The 20,341-nt window shown below is 43.9% G+C and overlaps 1 protein-coding gene across 1 annotated transcript in view; it reads left to right on the top strand.

Annotated features, from left to right (window-relative positions):
• Positions 1–1,834: 1,834 nt before the first annotated feature.
• TMEM178B (transmembrane protein 178B) overlaps positions 1,835–20,341 on the top strand; it is a 344,042-nt gene continuing 325,535 nt past the window's right edge. The window contains 2 exon segments of the mRNA XM_024758085.1: positions 1,835–2,216; positions 5,653–5,739. Coding sequence (XP_024613853.1) covers positions 1,835–2,216; positions 5,653–5,739 — 469 coding nt within the window.

Raw genomic sequence — 20,341 nt, 5'->3', positions numbered from 1 at the left:
GGTCAAAGAATAAGGCTTAGACATTTTGCCTGGGAAATGGTGCACTTTATCTTTAAGAATGCTAGAAAAATAAGAGATGAGGCTCACGTTGCACGGATGACATCACTAGCTTTTGGCTGCGCGCTCCGTGTTCTCGTCTGTGGGTTTTAGCCAAGGCTGCAGCGCCCGGCGCCCGAGCGAGCACAGCAGCGGCTTCCTACAGCGCCCGCAATCGGGCGATGCTATTTCCCGAGCCTCCCGGGCGCAGCCTGGGCTCTCGCTCCCCGGCAACGGCCGAGACCGCAAGGCCCCGGAGAAGCCGCGGCTAGAGGAGGAGGCCGGGAGGGGAAGCTGAGCGACCCAGCCTCCCTCCCCCACCCTCGCCCCATTCACCTCGGCGACCACCTCGCCGGGAGCCTGATCGTGGAACGCCGAGGCTGGGATGCGATTCTCTGCACGCTGCCGAGCGAGCCGGCACCTCAGCTCCTGGGTGGGCTGCGAAGAAAATGCTGCAATCTGAGAGCGGCTGACCCCAGTTGGGCAGCGCAGACGGGGTGCTAGAGTGCCGGGGCTCAGGTGTAAGGAGAAGGGGGCGGATTGTGTTGAAGGGCCGGGGCAGTTGTTTTCCTGGGTACCAGCAGCTCCCGGGCAGCACGTTCCCGGGGCTACCCGGGAGCCAGATGAAGTGAGGCGGAGGCGCCGCGGGAGAGGCGGGTCTTAAGGTGGCAGGGTGGACACTCCAGGAAGAAGACGGCACTGGGGAGGGCGGCATGACGCCCCGGGGGCTGGCTGCTTGGCTGGCGGGGCGCAGCCATCGCGCGACCTGTCCATGGTGTTGAAGGCGCCCTGCGCCGAGCTCCGCGAGCCCCGCGTGGTGCGCCCTGCCGGGTGCGCCCTCCCCGGCGCAGCCCGCCTCTCGCGCCCGCGAGCTGCCGCCCCGTCGCCGCAAACCCCCAGCCAAGGCTCGTCCGGTAACGCCGTCCGGGTGACCGCACCGTCGGCCCGAGGGTCCGCCTGAATGGCGAAGCAAGAGTTAGACGACCCGGGAGCTCGCGGGGAAAGGTCGGCCGAGACCGTGCGCCGACTGGGAGCCTGCCTCTGAGCGCAGCGCGCTGGCCAGAAGAAGCAAAGGACCTGCTGGTGACCAGAGGACAGAGATTTTTAAAAGACCCGACCCAGAGAGGAAGAACATTTCTTCTCTCGCAGACCGGAAGGGGGAGAGTGGCTGAGAGGGAGACCCAGGCGGGACACAGGGCAGGCAGCCCTGGCATCTGGAGGTTTCCTTCGCTGACCGGCCGCATCGCGGGTGTTTCAGTTCATCCTGTCGTCTAGCGGCTCCTCCTGATAGACACCCTCCCACCCCCATCCCCCTCCCAAGAAAGCCAAGCGAGTGGGTCCCATCGCCCCCCTACACAAAGAAAGCCCAAGGAGCCCCGCCGCAGCCGAGGGCACTCGGTGTTTGGTTTCCGGCCCGAGGGCAGCGTCGCCCGAAGCCCGGCTGAGTGCGGCCGCGGCGGGGTCGGAGCAGTCGCTTCCTGCCGAGCCGGGAGGGGGCGGGAGGCGGCCGTGTCTGGCTCGCCGCCGCCTGAGGCTGCACCTGCTCCGCAGGATGTGCAGAGGCTTGCCGGAGCCTCTCGGGATGAGAACTTTTTAGGCTGCCCGCCCGCGTTCCCGCAGTCCCTGGGCTGCGCACCGGCAGCCGGGGGCCGAGGGGGCGCCGCTGCGCGACCCCCTCTCCCGCCCCCTCCCCCTCCTTGGCTCGGCAGCCCGCCCACCCGCAGCTGTGTTCCGGGCGCGCGGAGGGAAGGCGAGGCTGCGGCGGGTCATGCCCACGGTGTAGCCGCGAAGCGGAGGCATGGCTGCCGGAAGGTTCCTGCTCTACACGGGCCTGTCGCTAGCGCTCTGCGCCCTGGGCATGCTGGCCGTGGCCGTCTGCTCAGACCACTGGTACGAGACGGACGCCAGGAAGCACAGGGACAGGTGCAAGGCCTTCAACACGCGCCGGGTCGACCCTGGCTTCATTTACAACAATAACAACAACTTGCCACTCCGGGCCAGCCGCTCGCGCCTGGACCGCTGGGAGGGCACACTCCTCCGGGCCCGGAATCGCCGGCAGCTCTTCGCCATGAGCCCCGCCGACGAGTGCAGCCGGCAGTACAACTCCACCAACACTGGCCTCTGGAGGAAGTGCCACCGACAGGGCTTCGACGCGGAGATCGCGGCCCTGATTCGGAAAGGTAAGCGCTCGCCGCGACGCGTGGCGCTGCGGAGAGACCGGCGCCTCTGGGCCGGGCCATCCTCTCCTCCCTTGGGCGGCCGCAGTCTCGCAGGCCTCCTGGTTCCAGGAGGTCAGGTTATCCAGGCTCGGCTGAGGCTTGCAGTGGCCAGATCTTGCCTCCGAGTAGCTGGTAATGGAGGCTTACCTCTCTCTACCCGGCCTCTTGCCTTGCGTTTTGTCTGATGGGATTCCAGTAGAATCTCATGGTCCAGGGTTTTTACACAGGGAGATGGCTTCAGTAGTCTCTGAAAAGGAAGGGAGTCTATAATGTTCTGCTTTTAGTAGAGGAAGCCCTTTTAAGAGTGATTTGTCGGCGTTGACACACTCCTAGTTTTAATCTCTGTTTTAGATGTTGTTGAACTGATTCATCAAGGGAAATTTGGGAAAACATCTCACAGAGAAGGCCTTATTCATGCCGGAAGCGTTTAAGTGCTATGCTATACCGGGCATACTGCAGGCATTGGTCATATAAACATTAATCAATCACAGCCCCTGCCCTGTTTCACCCCAAAAGCCCGTTGACCTGTAGCATCATGCCACAATTCTTGATTTGTCATTTTGAGAAAGTGGTTGACAAAAGTGTCTTATGCACATTGAATATGAACAAGATCTAATAAGCACACAAAAAGCAGTTCTTCCAGCAGCACCACAGTGGGTACTTAAGACACAAAAATGCTATTTTCATAAGATTTGTATAAAAAATACCCAAAGTATACCAAAACAGAAAACAAACTGCATTTGCTAATGATAAAAATTTATTTGATACTTTAATATGATCACATAAATTTTTAAAAGTCTCTTCATCTGATGCAGTTTGTAAATCTTGCATGATTTATACTTTGGGGACTATACTGTTCCGTTAGCCTACTGAGATGTTGTTTCGATGTATACTAGTATTGCTCTGAAGAAGGGAATATGCGTTGATGGTAGCTGCACCCTGGAAGATGTGGTGCAATTCTATACGTCTTGTTCCCCGCACCTCCCTTCATTTTCTTCATCTATTAAGTGGTGATACCAAAGTGAAAACAATGCTGTTATCTGCAAAGTCTCTGTGGCCAAGATACCAAGCAGTTTCTTAATGTCTCAGTAATTATAATGCAAGGTTGCTGCTGTTTTGAAATCTTATATGTGAGAACTGATATTCTTTGATTTATAAAAATGTTGACATGGATCAGAAAAAAATTGTTAATTTGAAAAAAAAAGTCAGTTGTTTAAGAAAGGCAAACAGTGGGTATGGATTTAGATTTAGGTGGGGTAGGTCCAGAAGGAGAATCCATCTTAATGTTTGTTTTACAGCTTCTGTAGAATGACGAGGGATTTTAGCTGATTTAGTTAAGAATGTACTACTATTACAAATATCACATCTGCTTCATGGTTAGACTCTTATTAGAGCAGGGTGTCCCGCTTGGAGCTCTACAACTTTGTCAAGCTGTACAGGATATTAGAGAATTGCAGAAGAGAACAACTTGGGTTTGGATTTAGAAGTGGGAAAACAAGAGGAAGCGGAAGAGTTTTTGACAATGGGTGAGTTCGTAGCAGTTTTCAAATTCTCAGATTCAGAAAATGTTGTTTTATCCGTCATTTTCTGCTTTTATTAAAATTGCAGTGGTAGGAAGTTAGCTGACATGTGAGGAAGAATTCATGTTGATAATGACTGACAAACACTGGTAGGACTTGCTGAAGGACATTCTTGAATTTCCTTTCTTGAACATCTCCTGGAACAAGACTGGTATCCTTCTGTCTGGTACTGGTTAACCCCACTTAGAAAAAGGGGGATGGAATTCGTGGCTTCTGGTGGTTCCCTTGAGAGCTTTGATTCCATGTTGCTCTGCTTGGCGATCTGACTAGAAAAGGTTGACTTGGTCTGTGCACCAGAGGGATTGGTTACCATAGTGACATGTTCTTCCGGTGAAGCTGGAAACACAGTGACAGGGAAAGGGGTAGGGGAAGGATGTACAACATTTTGACTTTGTATCGACTGATTTTTAATTGAAGCAACAGAAAATGGACCAGCAGGGGGATTGGATACACTGATACCTAGAGTTGGGAGGGCACTGTATTTCTCTTGAACTAATGCAAACGCTGTTCCCCATCACCCAAAATACAGCAATCACTGTCAGCTGCAAGCCCTTGCTTACCATGGCTGTTTCTGTCCGTTTGACATTCTTGTTAGTTATTATTGAGATAGATGGCATGCCAGCCTTACAAATCTTGAGAGACTTAAGGTCACTATCTTCATTTTTAATCTCAAAACATAATCTTTCAAAGCCAGATCTGCTTTTTCTAAGTAGTGATGGACACATTTTGGAAATAAGTGCATCTTATATTAGGAGAATTCACAAGCAATTCCAATGGCACATAGAATGTAACCTCTAGACTTAATGTTCCTCCTAGAAGTACAGATTTTAGAAGGAAGTTAAAAAATAAATTGATATCCCTATATTTACTTTTAGGACACCTTAGGAAAAGATATTTCTCTCATGGTATTCATTAGCAGCCTCAAAAGCTATCTTACGCCTTTGTCTTTTTTGGAAACATCTTCGATTAAAATTCTGGAGATATGTGTTGGGCAGGGGGAAAGGGAAATCAGAGAAAAGACTGCGTAAAATCTGTCAATATTATGGGAAAATTAGAGATTTATCTAAATGATCATATAGCCCTAAAGAACTCAGTCATTTGTTAAATCAATGTTCATTACATTAGAAAGTGCTGTTTTTGCATTTTACAATAAAACCACATAATTAATAAGAAAACAAAACAAATCCATATCTGATTTGAAGATAAAGTCCTTGGGATTCATGTTCTTTCTGGAATCCATTTCTTGCCCTAATGACATGACTGTACCCACAAAAAGGCATTTCTGATCACTGCGTATTTATTTGTTTGTCTTACTGAACAATAAGTTCCTGGAGGGCAGGAAAGATAATCATTTGTAAAATACATCCGCTAGATGCTTGGTACTCGGGAAGTATACAAATTAGGTTCACAGAAACTTATCCATTAAGAGCTTATTCTAATTGTAGGAACACTGTGTGGGAATCCAAATAAAGGATTAGTCAGAAAATTGTGATAGAAAATGAACCAGTGTAGCTCTCAGGGCAGGTTAATATTGCAGCAGAGGCTACATAATTTAACAAGGAGGATTTCTTGAGCAAAAGCTTTGCTAAGGAATAAAGGTAACACCGTAGAGTTTTGGCTAACGCATGTCACTGAAAAAACACATATCACGCACAATCATTATTTTTCACATTAGATAAGATTTTAATTATTTCCTTCTCGAGGGTAGGATTTGGGTAGAGGGTGCAGCAAGGATCAGTCACTCTTGAATTCCCATCTGTGTCCATACTCATGTCCTCTTGTCTTCCTGCTTTTCAACCTCATCTGTGTCTCCCTAGTAAGTCACTGCACTGGGGACAGATCAATGGCGGGATGAGCTTCTGAAATCCAAGAGACTTCCAGACCCTTAGGAGGACCAGCTACAGGTAGGATTTTGTTCCCGGGAACATGTATATTCTTTGGTTAGTACTGAAATCTTATATTGATATGGCTTGAAATCAGCAGACCTTCAACTGAGACTCTAAGAACTTTTTTATTATTTGAAAATAAGCCTTAGAATAGAATTTGACCTAAATGGTTTTCATAATCATGGAGTGATGGTCAATGTTCTGGAGTATACTTTAATGGAACATTGCACGTATTCACAAATTAATAATGTTACTCAGCAAATATTTACTGCACATGTATTATGCGATGGGCACATATCACTAGAACGAAGAGAGAATAAGACCTGGTCCTTAGAATTCCCATAGTCTGTTAGTGTCACATAGAATAAGTGACAAGTACAAGACACTGAGAGCAACAGAAACAGATGCAGACAAACAGAGGAGGTGATGCTGGACTGTGTCGGCAGTGGGATGAGGTCAGGTGGGAAGGAGTTAGGGAGAGTTGCCCTGAGGAAATGAAATTTGAGCAAGATTTTCATGAAGTTTGGAGGTGGATGGGGAAGAAGGGCATTTCAGGCAAAGAGGCCAGCATATGCACAGCCATGGACGTGTGAACCAGCAGTTTGGCCATGTGAGTGTTGATTTCTGGGGCGAGGGAGAGGAGCAGACCAACAGCTGGAGAGCAAGCGAGGGCCAAGTCAAGGAGCTTGTGAGCTCAGATCCCCTGTAGCAGTGCGGCCCATAGGATGGCTGCTAGCCACACGCAGCTAGTTAACTTAAAATAACCAAAATTAAATAAAATTTAAAAATCACTTCTGGGCTTCCTTGGTGGTGCAGTGGTTGAGAGTCCACCTGCAGATGCAGGCAACACGGGTTCATGCCCCTGTCCGGGAAGATCCCACGTGCCGCAGAGCGGCTGGGCCCGTGAGCCATGGCCACTGAGCCTGCGCGTCCGGAGCCTGTGCTTTGCAAAGGGAGAGGCCACAACAGTGAGAGGCCCGTGTACCGCAAAAAAAAAAAAAAACAAAAAAAAGAGTGGGTTTGGATTGTAAAAACATCAAACCCTTTCACATTTGATGAGAAAGCTAAATTTATGTGATAGAGAGTAAATAAAGGGTGAATGGCTGAGAGAAGGTGAAAGAGAGGGATGGGAAATCAGGGGGAGGAAAGGGAGAGAAAGAGCAAATTGAGAGACAGAGACAGAGATGCTTCTGAAGGGATCATGGCGGGCTGCTAGCTTGTAAAAGGAAGAGGTGGAAAACAAAGCAGCTAATTTCATACTAATGTAGGACCTCGTAATAAGAATGAACTATTTCTCTTTCTAATGATTTGAAATGCCGTGTTGCAGATTGGGGTTAAAAATCTGAAAAGTTAAAGGAGGAAGGTGGTGTTGGTAGCCCAACAGTGTGGATATACTTAATGCCACGGAGCCATACTCTTAAAAATGCTTGAAATGACAAAGTTTATGTTATGTATGTTTTAGCACAATTAAAATAAATAAATAAGTGAATTAAAAGAATTAAAAAACTTAATAGGGAAAGGAACTGGATTCCTGGTATGTAGAATGCTTCAAAACTGAGGATCTTCATTTATTCAACACATTTTTTTTAGCACCTACTCTGTGCCAGGCACTAGCTCAGAAATGTTTGGGACACAGAAGTTAATAAAACAGACATAATCCCTGTTCTCATAGGGCTTACCCTGAAACACCTTCAAGGATTGTATCCTTTTTCTAAACAAAACTTTCCAAGAGCACCAGTATGTAAAACAAGTAAAAGTAATGAATACATTCCTCCGGTCATTTTAAAACCATTGTATGGTAAAGAACACTTCACTGTGTTTATTCTAAAGATGTCTATTGAGTACCAACTATTTCAGGCACATTACTTGGGGTAGAGGATCCTGAGTGAAATACATAGCTCCTGTCCTCAGAGAGACAAAAAAAGGTAGTATACAAGAAGAGAAACAAATACAAACCCCAAGTTTTTTTTTTTAATATTTTAGTTTTATTGGAGTATAGTTGATTTACAATGTTGTGTTAGTTTCAGGTGTACAGCAAAGTGATTCAGTTGTACATAAACACATACTCATTCTTTTTTAGATTCTTTTCTCCTATAAGTTATCACAGAATATTGAGTAGAGTTCCCTGTGCTGTACAATACATCCCCACTGGTCATCTATCCTGTGTCATAGTAGTGTTCATGAGTTCATCTCAAGCTCCTGATTTATCCCTCCCCCACTGCGTTTCCCCTTTGGTAACCATAAGTTTGTTTTCAGTATTGTTAAGTCTGCTTCTGTTTTGTAAATAAGTTCATTTGTATCTTTTTAAAAAAAAATTAGATTACACATATGAGTGATACCCTATGTTCTTTGGAGAAATGTCTATTTAGGTCTTCTGCCCATTTTTAGATTGGGGTGTTTGTGATTTTGATATTGAGCCGCATGAGCTGCCTGTATATTTTGGAGATTAATCCTTTATCAGTTTCTACATTTGCAAATATTTTCTCCCATTCTGAGGGTTGTCTTTTGGTCTTGTTTATAGTTTCCTTTGCTGTGCAAAAGCTTTTAAATTTCATTAGGTCCCATTTGTTTATTTTTGTTTTTATTTCCATTTCTCTAAGAGGTGGGTCAAAAAGGATCTTGCTGTGATTTATGTCATAGAGTGTTCTGCCTATGTTTTCCTCTAAGAGTTTTATAGTGTCTGGCCTTACATTTAGGTCTTTAATCCATTTTGAGTTTATTTTTGTGTATGGTGTTAGGAAGTGGTCTAATTTCATTCTTTTACATGTAGCTGTCCAGTTTCCCCAGCAACACTTATTGAAGACGCTGTCTTTTCTCCATGGTATATTCTTGCCTCCTTTATCAAAGATAAGGTGACCATATGTGCATTGGTTTATCTCTGGGCTTTCTATCCTGTTCCATTGATCTGTATTTCTGTTTTTGTGCCAGTACCATACTGTTTTGATTATTGTAGCTTTGTAGTATAGTCTGAATCCTGGCAGCCTGATTCCTCCAGCTCTGTTTTTCTTTCTCAAGATTGTTTTGGCTATTCAGGGTCTTTTGTGTTTCCATACAAATTGTGAACTTTTTTGTTCTAGTTCTGCGAAAAATGCCAGTGGTAGTTTGATAGGGATTGCATTGAATCTGTAGACTGCTTTGGGTATTATAGTCATTTTCACAGTGTTGATTCTTCCAATCCAAGAACATAGTATATCTCTCCATCTGTTTGTATCATCTTTAATTTCTTTCATTGGTGTCTTTTAGTTTTCTGTGTACAGGTCTTTTGTCTCCTTAGGTAGGTTTATTCGTAGGTATTTTATTCTTTTTGTTTGAGCTGTTTGTTTATTTTGGAGATCCAAGTTTGGTTCTTTGAGAGATTTATGTGTTGGGGGCTTGAGTGATTCTTGAGTTTTGGAGGAGTTAGAGGAAGCTTTGCAGAAAAGGGGACATCTAGTCCTAACATGTACTTAGAGAGGTTGACTGTGGGTTGATAAGGTGAAGTCTTAGCCTCATTTAAAAATGATTAATTAATAATGACAAAGTAATAACTTGTCCAGTCTGCTTTCCACCCACCTTTGTCCCCCAGACTCCCAGTGCTTCTCTGAAGAGGCAGCTGTTGCTACCAGATTTTAAGAAATCATATCAGAGATATTCTGTTCAGCAATATTTAAAAATACCAGCACGTATAAATATAGGTCAGGCAATGAACAGGGGATTTAAGGATGAAAAAAGTTTATTTTTTTTGTAAATTCGTATACACAGAGATGATATTTAAAGGCCCATTCCAGGAGTCACTAGGAATCTTCTACAGGTGATGTTTATTTTAAGTGGAGGCTGCTGTTGGCATTCAAAGAAGTTTGACAGATTTGCTGCTTTTATGGGAGAGTGCAGTATCTGAATTATTTCAATTGATTTTTTTTTTTTGGTGTCCGAGTAGTTTGCCAAGAAAAGGCAATTTACTTTATATTAGGTCATCTTCGTAAATTCATATCATTTCCTACGTTTGAAAATGCCCTGCTGTTCTATATCCTGAAGCTCACTCTGTTGGACACTTTATTTGCTCTAGAGCAATCTCTCATTCAGTTTTGCCCTCAATTTCTTTTCATCTTTATACGAGCAATTCTATTTAGGCAGACACAACTCTTATTCCCCAAGGCTCTGGGGTATTTTGCACACCTGGATGGGATAGGGTGATTTTTACCTAGAAGAAGCTCTGGGCTCATATGCTGCTGTAGGCTAACTAATACAGCATCGGATACTATCCTGTGAGGCTGAAGACGCATGTGCCTTGTCGCCTGGCACTTCTACCCCTGGCTATATACTCATGAGTCCATGGAATACATCCAAGACTCTCCATGGCATCACTGTCTTATAATAATAAAATAAATAAGTAAACAAAAAGGAAAAACTTGTATTCATTAATAGGAGAATGGGTAATAGGCATGGTATGTTCATACAGTGGAAACTACCACTGTGTATTTAAAATAAATATACTAGATCTACATATTTCCAAATGGATAAACATAAAATTTGAGTGAAAAGAGCAGGGTGCAGATCGACATGAAGAGTGTGATTCTCTTTATATGAAGCTCAAAAACAGATCAGATAACATTAGATATTGTTTATTTGCCTTGTGTTTGTAAAAGTATGCATGTGATTGATAAACACAAAATGAAGGATGGTGTTTATCTTTCTCAGGGCAAGAAAAGAAATGGAATTGGGGCGGTGCTTTCATCTGTGATATTTTATTTCTTGAAAAGCAGAAAAGATCTGAAGGAACTGGGGCACACACATTCACGCACACTGAAGCTATTTGGAAAGTTGTTGCCGTTCTGACAAAAAAAAAGTTAACGTTTTATTCAGACTGTACTATTCAGCGTTCAGGAGGCAGGTCCTTTAAAGAAAATTCTTGGAAAACTTTGCTTTGAGGCAATCTGTGACTGACTTTTGTAAGTAGTAGTAGCAAAGAGGAGAATCAGGTAACCTTTAACCAACAATTTTCACTGAAAGTAGCTCCCGGGGAAGGGTTTAGAAAGGATAAAATGATGTTTTACTCCCTTCTGATGTAACGTAAGAAGAGGAAATCAGGGCTTTAAAAAGACTTATTTGTGAGATAGAGACTAGTGTACATGTCACTCCCTGCTTTGTAGATTTCCTGCAGCTTGTGGAGAAAAACCAAGAGTTCTAAGGGCCAGAAAGTTAAACCAAAGCCACCCCTCCAATGAACTTGATCAGACATTGAATGTTAATAGCTAAGGCACGGAGGCAGAGAGAGCGGGACAAACCAGAGACTGAGCACGAACACCTGGAAAGGCGTGTGAGCCCTAAGGGAGGAACTCAGCATAAACTAGGAAAGGAAAAGCTAAGGATTGCTAAGAAGGAATCAGAATTGTAGTCTTAAAATTGTGGGGATGACTTCAGCCAGGAGCCCGTCTGTTACGGTAGTGGTATGTTCCCATGCCATACAAGTTCCAGCTGGAACAGGAAAGTCCCATTGGAATTACAGCAAGGGTTCCATTTTCACCTGATAATGCTTTTAAAACACCAAAGCTGAGCCTGAAGTTACTAGGGATCACGAAAGTCCTAGGGGGTTTCGGGGGTGTTGAAGCTGAATAACTGCCACGATCACATTTTAGTAACCACAGGGCTAAAGAGGTGCCCACGTGTAGCTCTGGGCAGGCCTGCATCGCCAGGTCCCAGGTGGGTGAGCTGCTTTATTCATTATGCTCCGCTGGGATGCTCTTCCTGCCCACCCTTAAATGAACAACTTCGGGAAGGGCTGGCCTCTGTGTTTCCAGCCTCTCCCTCTCTCTCCCTCCTCCCGGAATGGGTTAACACAGGCGAAACAGAAGATCATCTTGCTTGGCCCTTTTTCTTTTCAGGTGTGGCCTCTCCTCCTCGCCTGGGTCTCTTGTCTTCTTCACCTTCACCTTCAGTGCACTTTGAGGCCCCTGCCAATGGGTTTCCTCCCCGACCCCCAAGCTGGGACTACTCCTTCTCTGTGAAAACTTCACCTCCCCTGGCTTTGAGGACACCGTTCTCTCTTGGTCTGCTTCTGTCTTGGTTCTTACCCCCTCTCAGTCACTGGCTCTTCTTTCTCAGCCCGTGTGAGTGTTCTCCAGGGTGCCACTTTTTCTTCTCACCCTTTGCCCTCTCCTTGAGCCATCTCACTCATGCCCAGGGCCAGTTTCAGCCCTTGATGTTCACAACCTGTTGCACTGGGAATCTCTCACTCAGACCTTCCACCCAAACATCTCGCCTGTTGGATATCACCACGTGGAGGTTCCATTTGTCCAAAAGAACGTATTTTCTCTTTTTTGCCCAGAGTCATTCCTCTTTCATTTTCCTCCATCTGGGGGAATGATATCACTTCCTCTCTCCTTGCCCAAACCGGAAACTTGAGAGTCATCCTTAGGGATCTCTTCATTCTTGCTCACCTCATCCAAGCAGTGAACAAGCCACTTTTCCTGTTGACACATTCATGCTCATCTCCCCATGCTATTTGGGTATCACTGCTGCAGTGAGGTCCTCCTCACCTGTATTCTTGTAGCATTCTCTATTTGGTTTCTCTGTTCTCTAATCTCATCTCCCGTAAATGCTTTCTATATAGAGTGATTTTTTAAAAAAATGTAAATCTAATCGTGTTATCTCTTTGCTCTAAACCCTTCAGTGGCTCCTCGCAGCCTATCTGTCACAATAAGGTCCATAATCTTCATTCACCTTGGCACGTAAGGCTTCACAGGTCTGGCAACATTCTCCCCTCCCCACCCCCCAGCCTGCCCATCTCATCCTTTTGTCTACTTCTCTCCGTAGAGAGATAGAGAGATTAAGGACTCCTGGGTCCCCAAGCAGGCTAAGCTGTTTGGTGCCTTGGGAGCCTTTGTTTATGAAGCTTCTTTCTTCTCCTGAAGGTCCCTGTCCCTGCTCACGGCCACCCCCAAGCCAGCCTGGCCAACACCTTCTCATGCTTTAGGCGTCAGCCTTCAGCCCCTCCTCCTAGTCTCGCCTGGGGTTCTGTCACCTCCATCTCCCAGGGAGAATTGCCTTCTTCCCCCTTAGCCCTCTGTCACACACGAGACATCTTTCCCCTCCTAGCACCAGTGACATTTTGCTTCCCCATATGTTTCCCTCCTTTCAAAGACTATTTTTGACCTGTTTATTATTCATTTTTTATCTGCAGTGTTTTGCATAATGCATGGGCCATGATAGGTATTTAATACATAGCTATTGAATGAATGAAGGTTTATTTCAGTTAATGCAGTCGACCTGGAAACCTCATTTAGCGAAGAGCCATAATTTCATTGGACTAGGGAAACTCACTATTAAAAGGAAACCTGCTGTGAGTTGTTCTGTAACGCATACGATCAACTTCACTTTATTTTCTTTGTTAGGGTTTGTATTTGCTTAAAGTGTCCACATCTCTGATTCACAAGAGGAGAATTTCAAGTGGGGATTGTTCCATTTTCCCTGGACTAGACCTCTTCATTATGATCGTACCCGCTTTCTCTTCTCGGCGTGCTTTCCTTAGGCAGGTCCTCCCACCCGTAGTGTATTGGATAAAGAGAAGCCTAGCTCCATTTCTTGTCCCCATCATGGATATTAGAATTGCCAAATTTACCTCTGGGTCAGGCATATGTGACCATTCCCTCAAGTTTCACAGTGTTTATCACCAGGCATGTCTTCAGGCTGTCTCAGTGAAGCCCCCCTCTCAACTGTTTATTTAGGGCAGCTTTCTCAAATCTCTTCTAGTAGAGATTTTGGTCAGATAATGGCCAGAAGACAGAGGATGTGCTTTTGTGACTGCCTCCCTTCTGGTTCATACCTCAGTTCGCTTTTCATAACTTCCAGCTGGGGTGGGTCAGCGATGCCGGGAAGACACGGCCAGTATCTATTTCCAGGTCTCTGATGCATCTGGCCCCATTGTGGCTGGTGAGCGACATTGCTCACAGGAAACATCCATCCCCTACAGAGGGTCTGGGGCCAGAAAGACACCAGGACCGACCAATACACCTTGGCTTATGAAGACCACCGAGTCCCAGTTCAGTTCACTCTCAGGGTGTCACTGGGAAGTGGATTCTCTTCCGGAATGACAGTGACCTTTGTTCAGGCTGATAATCTCATGGGGAAGGTTTTAAGGGCCTCTTCTTTAGTCATGTGATTTGCTAAGGGCAGAGCCATTGCTGTCATTTGGATTAGTAGAGTAATTCTTTTGTTTTCAGCAGATAAATGTACACTCAGCTACATTGCTTGGTTCTCTAAACTATGTTGAATAAATGATTCATATCAAGGAAACATCTTCTATGACCACTATATCTCCTGGATTTATATTAGTTAAGTCTGTGCTGGGCTTAACCTAGAAAAATGATTTCCAGCGCCTTCTGCCTCAGTTGCATGAAGTGCTATAGTCCAAAATTTAGATTGTACAGTCAGTGATAACCATTGGGTAGGCATCCCAACTAAACACTAAACTTGTGTTTTGAAGAGCTGGGTTAATTGTAAAAAATAATTATAAAACTGTTAGTGATCTATGCAGTAATGTGGGTCTTATAAAATGGAGGGTAGCCCTTACCCTAGAAAACTGTCTCTTTGTCACATATGCTTGTTTTAAAAGGAACCCAGAGGTTTATTTCAAACTGGAAGGTGGCATTTCATCTTTCTGGGTCAGCAGAATTGTTAACATTTCAGAAAAGGACTTTTGTGCTCCTGTGCCAGCAGCACGCCTGTATCAGCTTTTATTACACATATCCGTAGTGGTGTGGTGGCTGGCTGGGTGCTTGTAGATCAGTAAGTTGCTAAAAGGGGAGATGCATCAGAGACTATAATGGCTTCTTCACAGAAGATAGATCGTCTCCAGGTAGTGAAGTGCATTTAGGAACAACAGTGATATCCCTGTACTGAGAGCCTTATTATTTAGAAGAGAGAAATGGACTCTCTCAAGGTGATGAGTCCTAGGATAAAGACTTTAACATGCTAAACATATACTCCAGGAGATTTTCTTTAAAAAAAAAAAAAAAAAAGAAAAGAATAATTAATTTTGGGCGGCGTTGGGTCTTCGTTGCTGCACACGGGCTTTCTCTAGTTGCGGCAAGCGGGGGCTACTCTTTGTTGCGATGCGTGGGCTTCTCATTTCAGTGGCTTCTCTGGTTGCAGAGCACGGACTCTGGTGTGTGGGCTTCATAGTTGTGGCTTGCGGGCTCTAGAGCACAGGCTCAGTAGTTGTGGCCCAGGGGCTTAGTTGCTCCGAGGCATGTGGGATCTTCCCAGACCAGGGCTCGAACTCATGTCCCCTGCCTTGGCAAGCAGATACTTAACCACTGTGCCACCAGGGAAGTCCAGAGGAGATCTTCTGTTCCAGACAAATTCAGTTTGTTTTAATAGAAGAATTCCCAGATGGAGAAGTACAGAATTAATTCTCTTGGCCTCAAACACACCTTGATTGTAGTTGTTCTGCAACTTTGTTGTCCTATTAATTTAAAAAAGTCTTCTTATAATTTTAACACTGATTTTTAAGAGACTTGGGTGGGCTTGTATACAGCATCAGTGAGGAGTTGGGAAAAGTAGTGACCCTAACACAAAGTGATATGGCTGGGGTTTGAGGGTGGTGGAAACTTACAGAAGATGGCACAGAGCTCCTTGGCTAAGGTTCTTGACTTGAAGGCTGTGGACACATGGAGTCAAGGTTATATCTGAGCTGAGTGTACTTATGTACAGGAGAGTTCCTAGGAATATGGTGTCAGAGAGGATGGTGACTTTTTCCGGGTTGTGTGTGATAATTTCTACTCAGTGGTTCTCCTTCATGATGCAGGAATAAATTATATATTCATTTATTCAGTACATATTTATATCTGAGCTGAGTGTACTTATGTACAGGAGAGTTCCTAGGAATATGGTGTCAGAGAGGATGATGACTTTTTCCGAGTTGTGTGTGATAATTTCTACTCAGTGGTTCTCCTTCACGATGCAGGAATAAATTATATATTCATTTGTTCAGTACATATTTGGTGAATACTTTTATGTCAGGATTTGTACTAGGAGCTTAGGGTATAGTAGTGCACCAAATAGGCAAAACCCCCTGCCCACATGGAGTTTATATTCCAGTGAGACAATAAAAAGATTAATAAGTAAAATATGTAATATATTTGACAGTGTTTAGTGCTAGGGAGAAACAAACAAAGCATGGAAAGGGAAAGGACATGTGAGGAGGCAGGGTTGGAATTATAGATGGAATGGCCAGGGAGGACCTCACTGAGAAGGTGACTTTGAGTAAAGACCTGATGGGCATGCAGAAACTAGCTATGTGGAGATCTGGGGGAAGAGGATTTCAGACAGACGGAGTAACAAGGACATTGGCCTTGATGTGGGAGAACAGCTAGCATGTTGGAGAAATAACAAGGATGGAAGAATGGCTGGGCGGGAGGAAGAAATGAAGGGGGGATTGTAGTAGGATATGATGTCAGCAAAGTAGACAGCCACCTCCCACAGGGTTTGAAGGCCATAGGAAGGAGTGAGATGGGAAGCCATCATAGGGTTCTGAGAAGAGGAGCGACATGATTAGACTAGACATGGTTTAAAAGGATCACCTAGGTTGCTAAGTTAATAATTAGATGCAGTGGGACACATATGGAAGCAGGGAGACTAGCCCACATAGGTAGTGGATGGAACTAGAGTGGGGGAGAAGAGATTGGGTTCTGGATATATTTTGAATGAAAAACTATCAGGATTTTGGCTGATGGATCAGACACAGGTGGGTGAGAAAAAGCAAAGTCAAAGACGACATCAAGGTTTTTAGCCTGAGGACCTGGTAGCATGGAGTTGCCATTAAATATGATGGCCAGGACTGCAGGAAGATCTCGATTTGGGAATCCACACTTTTGGACATGATAACATTTGAGATACCTTTTAAATGCTCAGGTGGAAATGTCTATAGCTAGTTGGATATGTTGGCCTGGGTTCAGGGGAGAAGTCTCACTTGGGATGTAAATTTAAGAGTCATCAGCTTATCGTATTTTTAAAGTCATGAGATGGAATGAGATCACCTAGAGAGTGCATGTGAATAGAGAAGAGAGGACGTCTAAGGATTGAATCCTGGGACACACGGGCTTTATAGACCTCAGGGAGTTGAGGAAGAATCAGCAAAAGAGACCGAGAAAGAACAGCTAGTGTAGTGAGGGAAAAATTAGCAGTGTGTCCTGGAAGCCAAGTAAAGGAAGTAGTTTAAGGAGGAAGAGGAAGTGATCAATGGTGTGCAAGGCTGCCTGTGGGTCGAGTAAGATGAGGCTGAGACTTGAACTTTGGATTTTACAACATGGAAGTTATTGATTCCAGTGGTAGATTCAAGAGTGAATGGGAGGAGGGGAGGAATTGGAGGCACTGAGTTTAGACAACTTTTAAAAGGGTTTTCCATGTAAAAGTGAGGAGAGAAGTGGTAGCTGGACTGAGAAATTTAGATTAAGAGAGACTTAAGAACTTTTTTTTTTTAATTAGAGAAATATTAGTGTAACTGTAGGCTGATGGGAATGACACAGTAGACAGGGACAAAACTGATGGTACAGGGAAAAAAGAAGGAAGAATTGCTGGAGCAATTGCTGGAGAGGGTTGAGGCAGAAAGGAAGACATCTTATTCAGTGAAAGGAAAGGGATGTAGCCCATGTAGCCCAGGAAGAAACACATGTTTTAAGTGAGTAAGTAAAAATCTGAGATTATCATTTATTTATTTATTTAGTACCCCTTAACTGAAGTATAGTTTAATTTATAATGTTGTGTTAGTTTCAGGTGCATAGCAAAGTGATTCAGTTATCCATATGTGTGAGTGTGTGTGTGTGTGTGTGTGTGTGTGTGTATATGTATATATATATGTATGTATGTGTATATCTACATGCTTTTTAAAATTCCTTTCCATTATAGTTTTTTTTTTTTTTGCAGTACGTGGGCCTCTCACTGTTGTGGCCTCTCCGGTTGCGGAGCACAGGCTCCGGACGCGCAGGCTCAGCGGCCATGGGTCACGGGCCCAGCCGCTCCGCGGCATGTGGGATCTTCCCGGACCGGGGCATGAACCCGTGTCCCCCGCATCGGCAGGCGGACTCTCAACCACTGCGCCACCAGGGAAGCCCCTCCATTATAGTTTGTTACAAGATATTGAATATAGCTCCCTGTGCTATACAGTAAATCCTTGTTGTTTATCTGTTGTATATATGGCAGTGTGTATCTGTTAATCTCATACTCCTAATTTATCCTTCTCCCTGCATTTCCCCTTTGGTAATAAGTTTGTTTTCTATGTCTGTGAGTCTATTTCTGTTTTGTAAATAAGCTCATTTGTACTATTTTTTAGATTCCACATATAAGTGACATCATGTAGTATTCATCTTTCCCTGTCTGGCTTACTTCACTTAGTATGATAATCTCTAGGTCCACCCATGTTGCTGCAAATGACGTTATTTCATTCTTTTTCATAGATGAGTAATATTCCATTCCACATCTTCTTTATTCATCTGTTGATGGACACTTAGGTTGCTTCCATGTCTTGGCTATTGAAACTAGTGCTGCTGTGAACATTGGGGTGCATGTTATCTTTTTGAATTAGAGGTTTTGTCTTTTCTGGATATATGACTAGGAGTGGAATTGTTGGATCATATGGTACTTCTATTTTTATTTTTTTTAAGGGAACCTCCAGACTGTTTTCCATAGTAGCTGCACCAATTTACATTCCTACCAACAGTGTAGGAGGGTTCCCTTTTCTCCTCACCCTCTCTAGCATTTATTATTTGTAGACTTTTTGCTGATGGCCATTCTGACTTGTGTGAGGTAATACCTCCACTGTAGTTTTGATTTTCATTTCTCTAATAATTAGCACTGTTGAGCATCTTTTCATGTGCCTATTGGCCAACTGTATGTCTTCTTTGGAGAAAGAAGGTCTATTTAGGTCTTCTGCCCATTTTTTGGATTGGGTTGTTTGTTTTTTGTTATTGAGTTGTATGAGTTGTTTGTTTATTTTGGAAATCAAGCCCTTGTTGTCTGCATCATTTGCAAATATTTTCTCCCAGTCTGTAGGCTGTCTTTTAGTTTCGTTTATGGTTTCCTTTGCTGTGCAAAAGCTTATAAGTTTGATTAGGTCCCATTTGTTTATTTTTGGTTTTATTTCTTTTGTTTATTTTATTTTATTATTTATTTATTTATTTTAGGTTTATTTCCTTTGCCTTGGGAGAGTGACCTAAGAAAACACTGGTATGGTTTATGTCAGAGAATGTTCTCCCTATGTTCTCTTCTAGGAGATTTATGGTATCATGTCTTACATTTAAGTCTTTAAGCCATTTTGAGTTTATTTTTGTGTATGGTGTGAGGGAGTGTTCTAACTTCATTGATTTACATGTGGCTCCGAGACTATCTTTCTGGGTGCAAGTTATCTATCATCGTGCTCACACTACAAGCTTGTGGGATAATTTGAGCCAAGAGCTTTAAACTTCTCAGAAGAGAGTTTCTATATCATGTCAGCATCTTACTGTCACTGAGCATTTAATGGGAGTTTCTCTGAAGAAAGCAGAATTGGAGAATGAACTACATTCTGGTTATGTGTGTTGCTTTTGCTTTCTGCTTTATAAAAAGGAACTGGTCAGGGTAGCCTAACTGTTCTAGGCAGTTGTAGGCTGGTGATCGGTGGGACACTGAGACATTTTGCCCTTAGGTGTTAGTTAAAATGCGATGTGTTGTGTCTTGAAGTATGGTGCTCCGATGTGTCCCATGCATCGGCAGGCGGACTCTCAACCACTGCGCCACCAGGGAAGCCCTGTAGTGATCTTTTAACCAACAACTTCTGCAGTATTTTCATTTAAGGCATCACTTAATTAGGATCTTAGGATGCTTTGACTCTGATGACATTCATTTTTGAGATAAAGCTGCTTTATTTTCAGGCTGAATAGACACACTCTTGCCTTGTCATCCTAAAAATGCTGCACTGTGTCTGCATTTCAGAGCCACTGGTTAAATGAGTGAAGACCTATGGTGGTGTGGAATTAGTCTTTTTTGTGTATTATACCGTAAGTTTCTCTGGAAAACAAAGCCCAAGAATTTCTGGTAACCTCTCAGCAGCAAATATTTTCTACGATTAGTGTAGGAACTAAAGTCACAAAATCTCCCTTTCTTGGGGGAGAAAAGCGTCTGGATATCGTGAAAAAATTATGAGTCGAATTTATAGGCAATCACTTATCTGCATGTTTTTTGAAAAGGTGTGGCTGTCATTAGCCTCTTTGATTTCTTCTTTGCAGATTGTAAAGACTCAAAAATCTAAGAAAAACTGTATAAGTTCTAGAGACAAAGAGTAACAGGTGCAAGTTAGGGGAGCAGGTGTTGTATAATTTCACCTTTGCCTCCTACTCAGAAATAGGGAGGAAATTAGGTCCCAGTTTGGAAACCATGCGAGAAATGTCATTCATTGCCACCTAAAATTGCATGTAACTTTTGATCTTTTCTTTACCCTCCTGGCTTGTGGCTGGGAGTACATTTGGTTCCATCTAGAAGCAAGCAGGTTCTGAATTTCCACAAAATATCTTTCAGGGTGTATGCCGTGACCAATTTTATTTTTTCAAGCTCTTAGAAATTTTTAAGCTTATCATATTTCCCGATTAGGTTATTGCCACTTTCTTTCACA

Source organism: Neophocaena asiaeorientalis, unplaced genomic scaffold (assembly GCF_003031525.2).
Source record: "Neophocaena asiaeorientalis asiaeorientalis breed wild unplaced genomic scaffold, Neophocaena_asiaeorientalis_V1.1 scaffold206, whole genome shotgun sequence".
NCBI lineage: Eukaryota > Metazoa > Chordata > Mammalia > Artiodactyla > Phocoenidae > Neophocaena > Neophocaena asiaeorientalis.
This window is presented reverse-complemented; position numbering and strand designations above follow the sequence as displayed.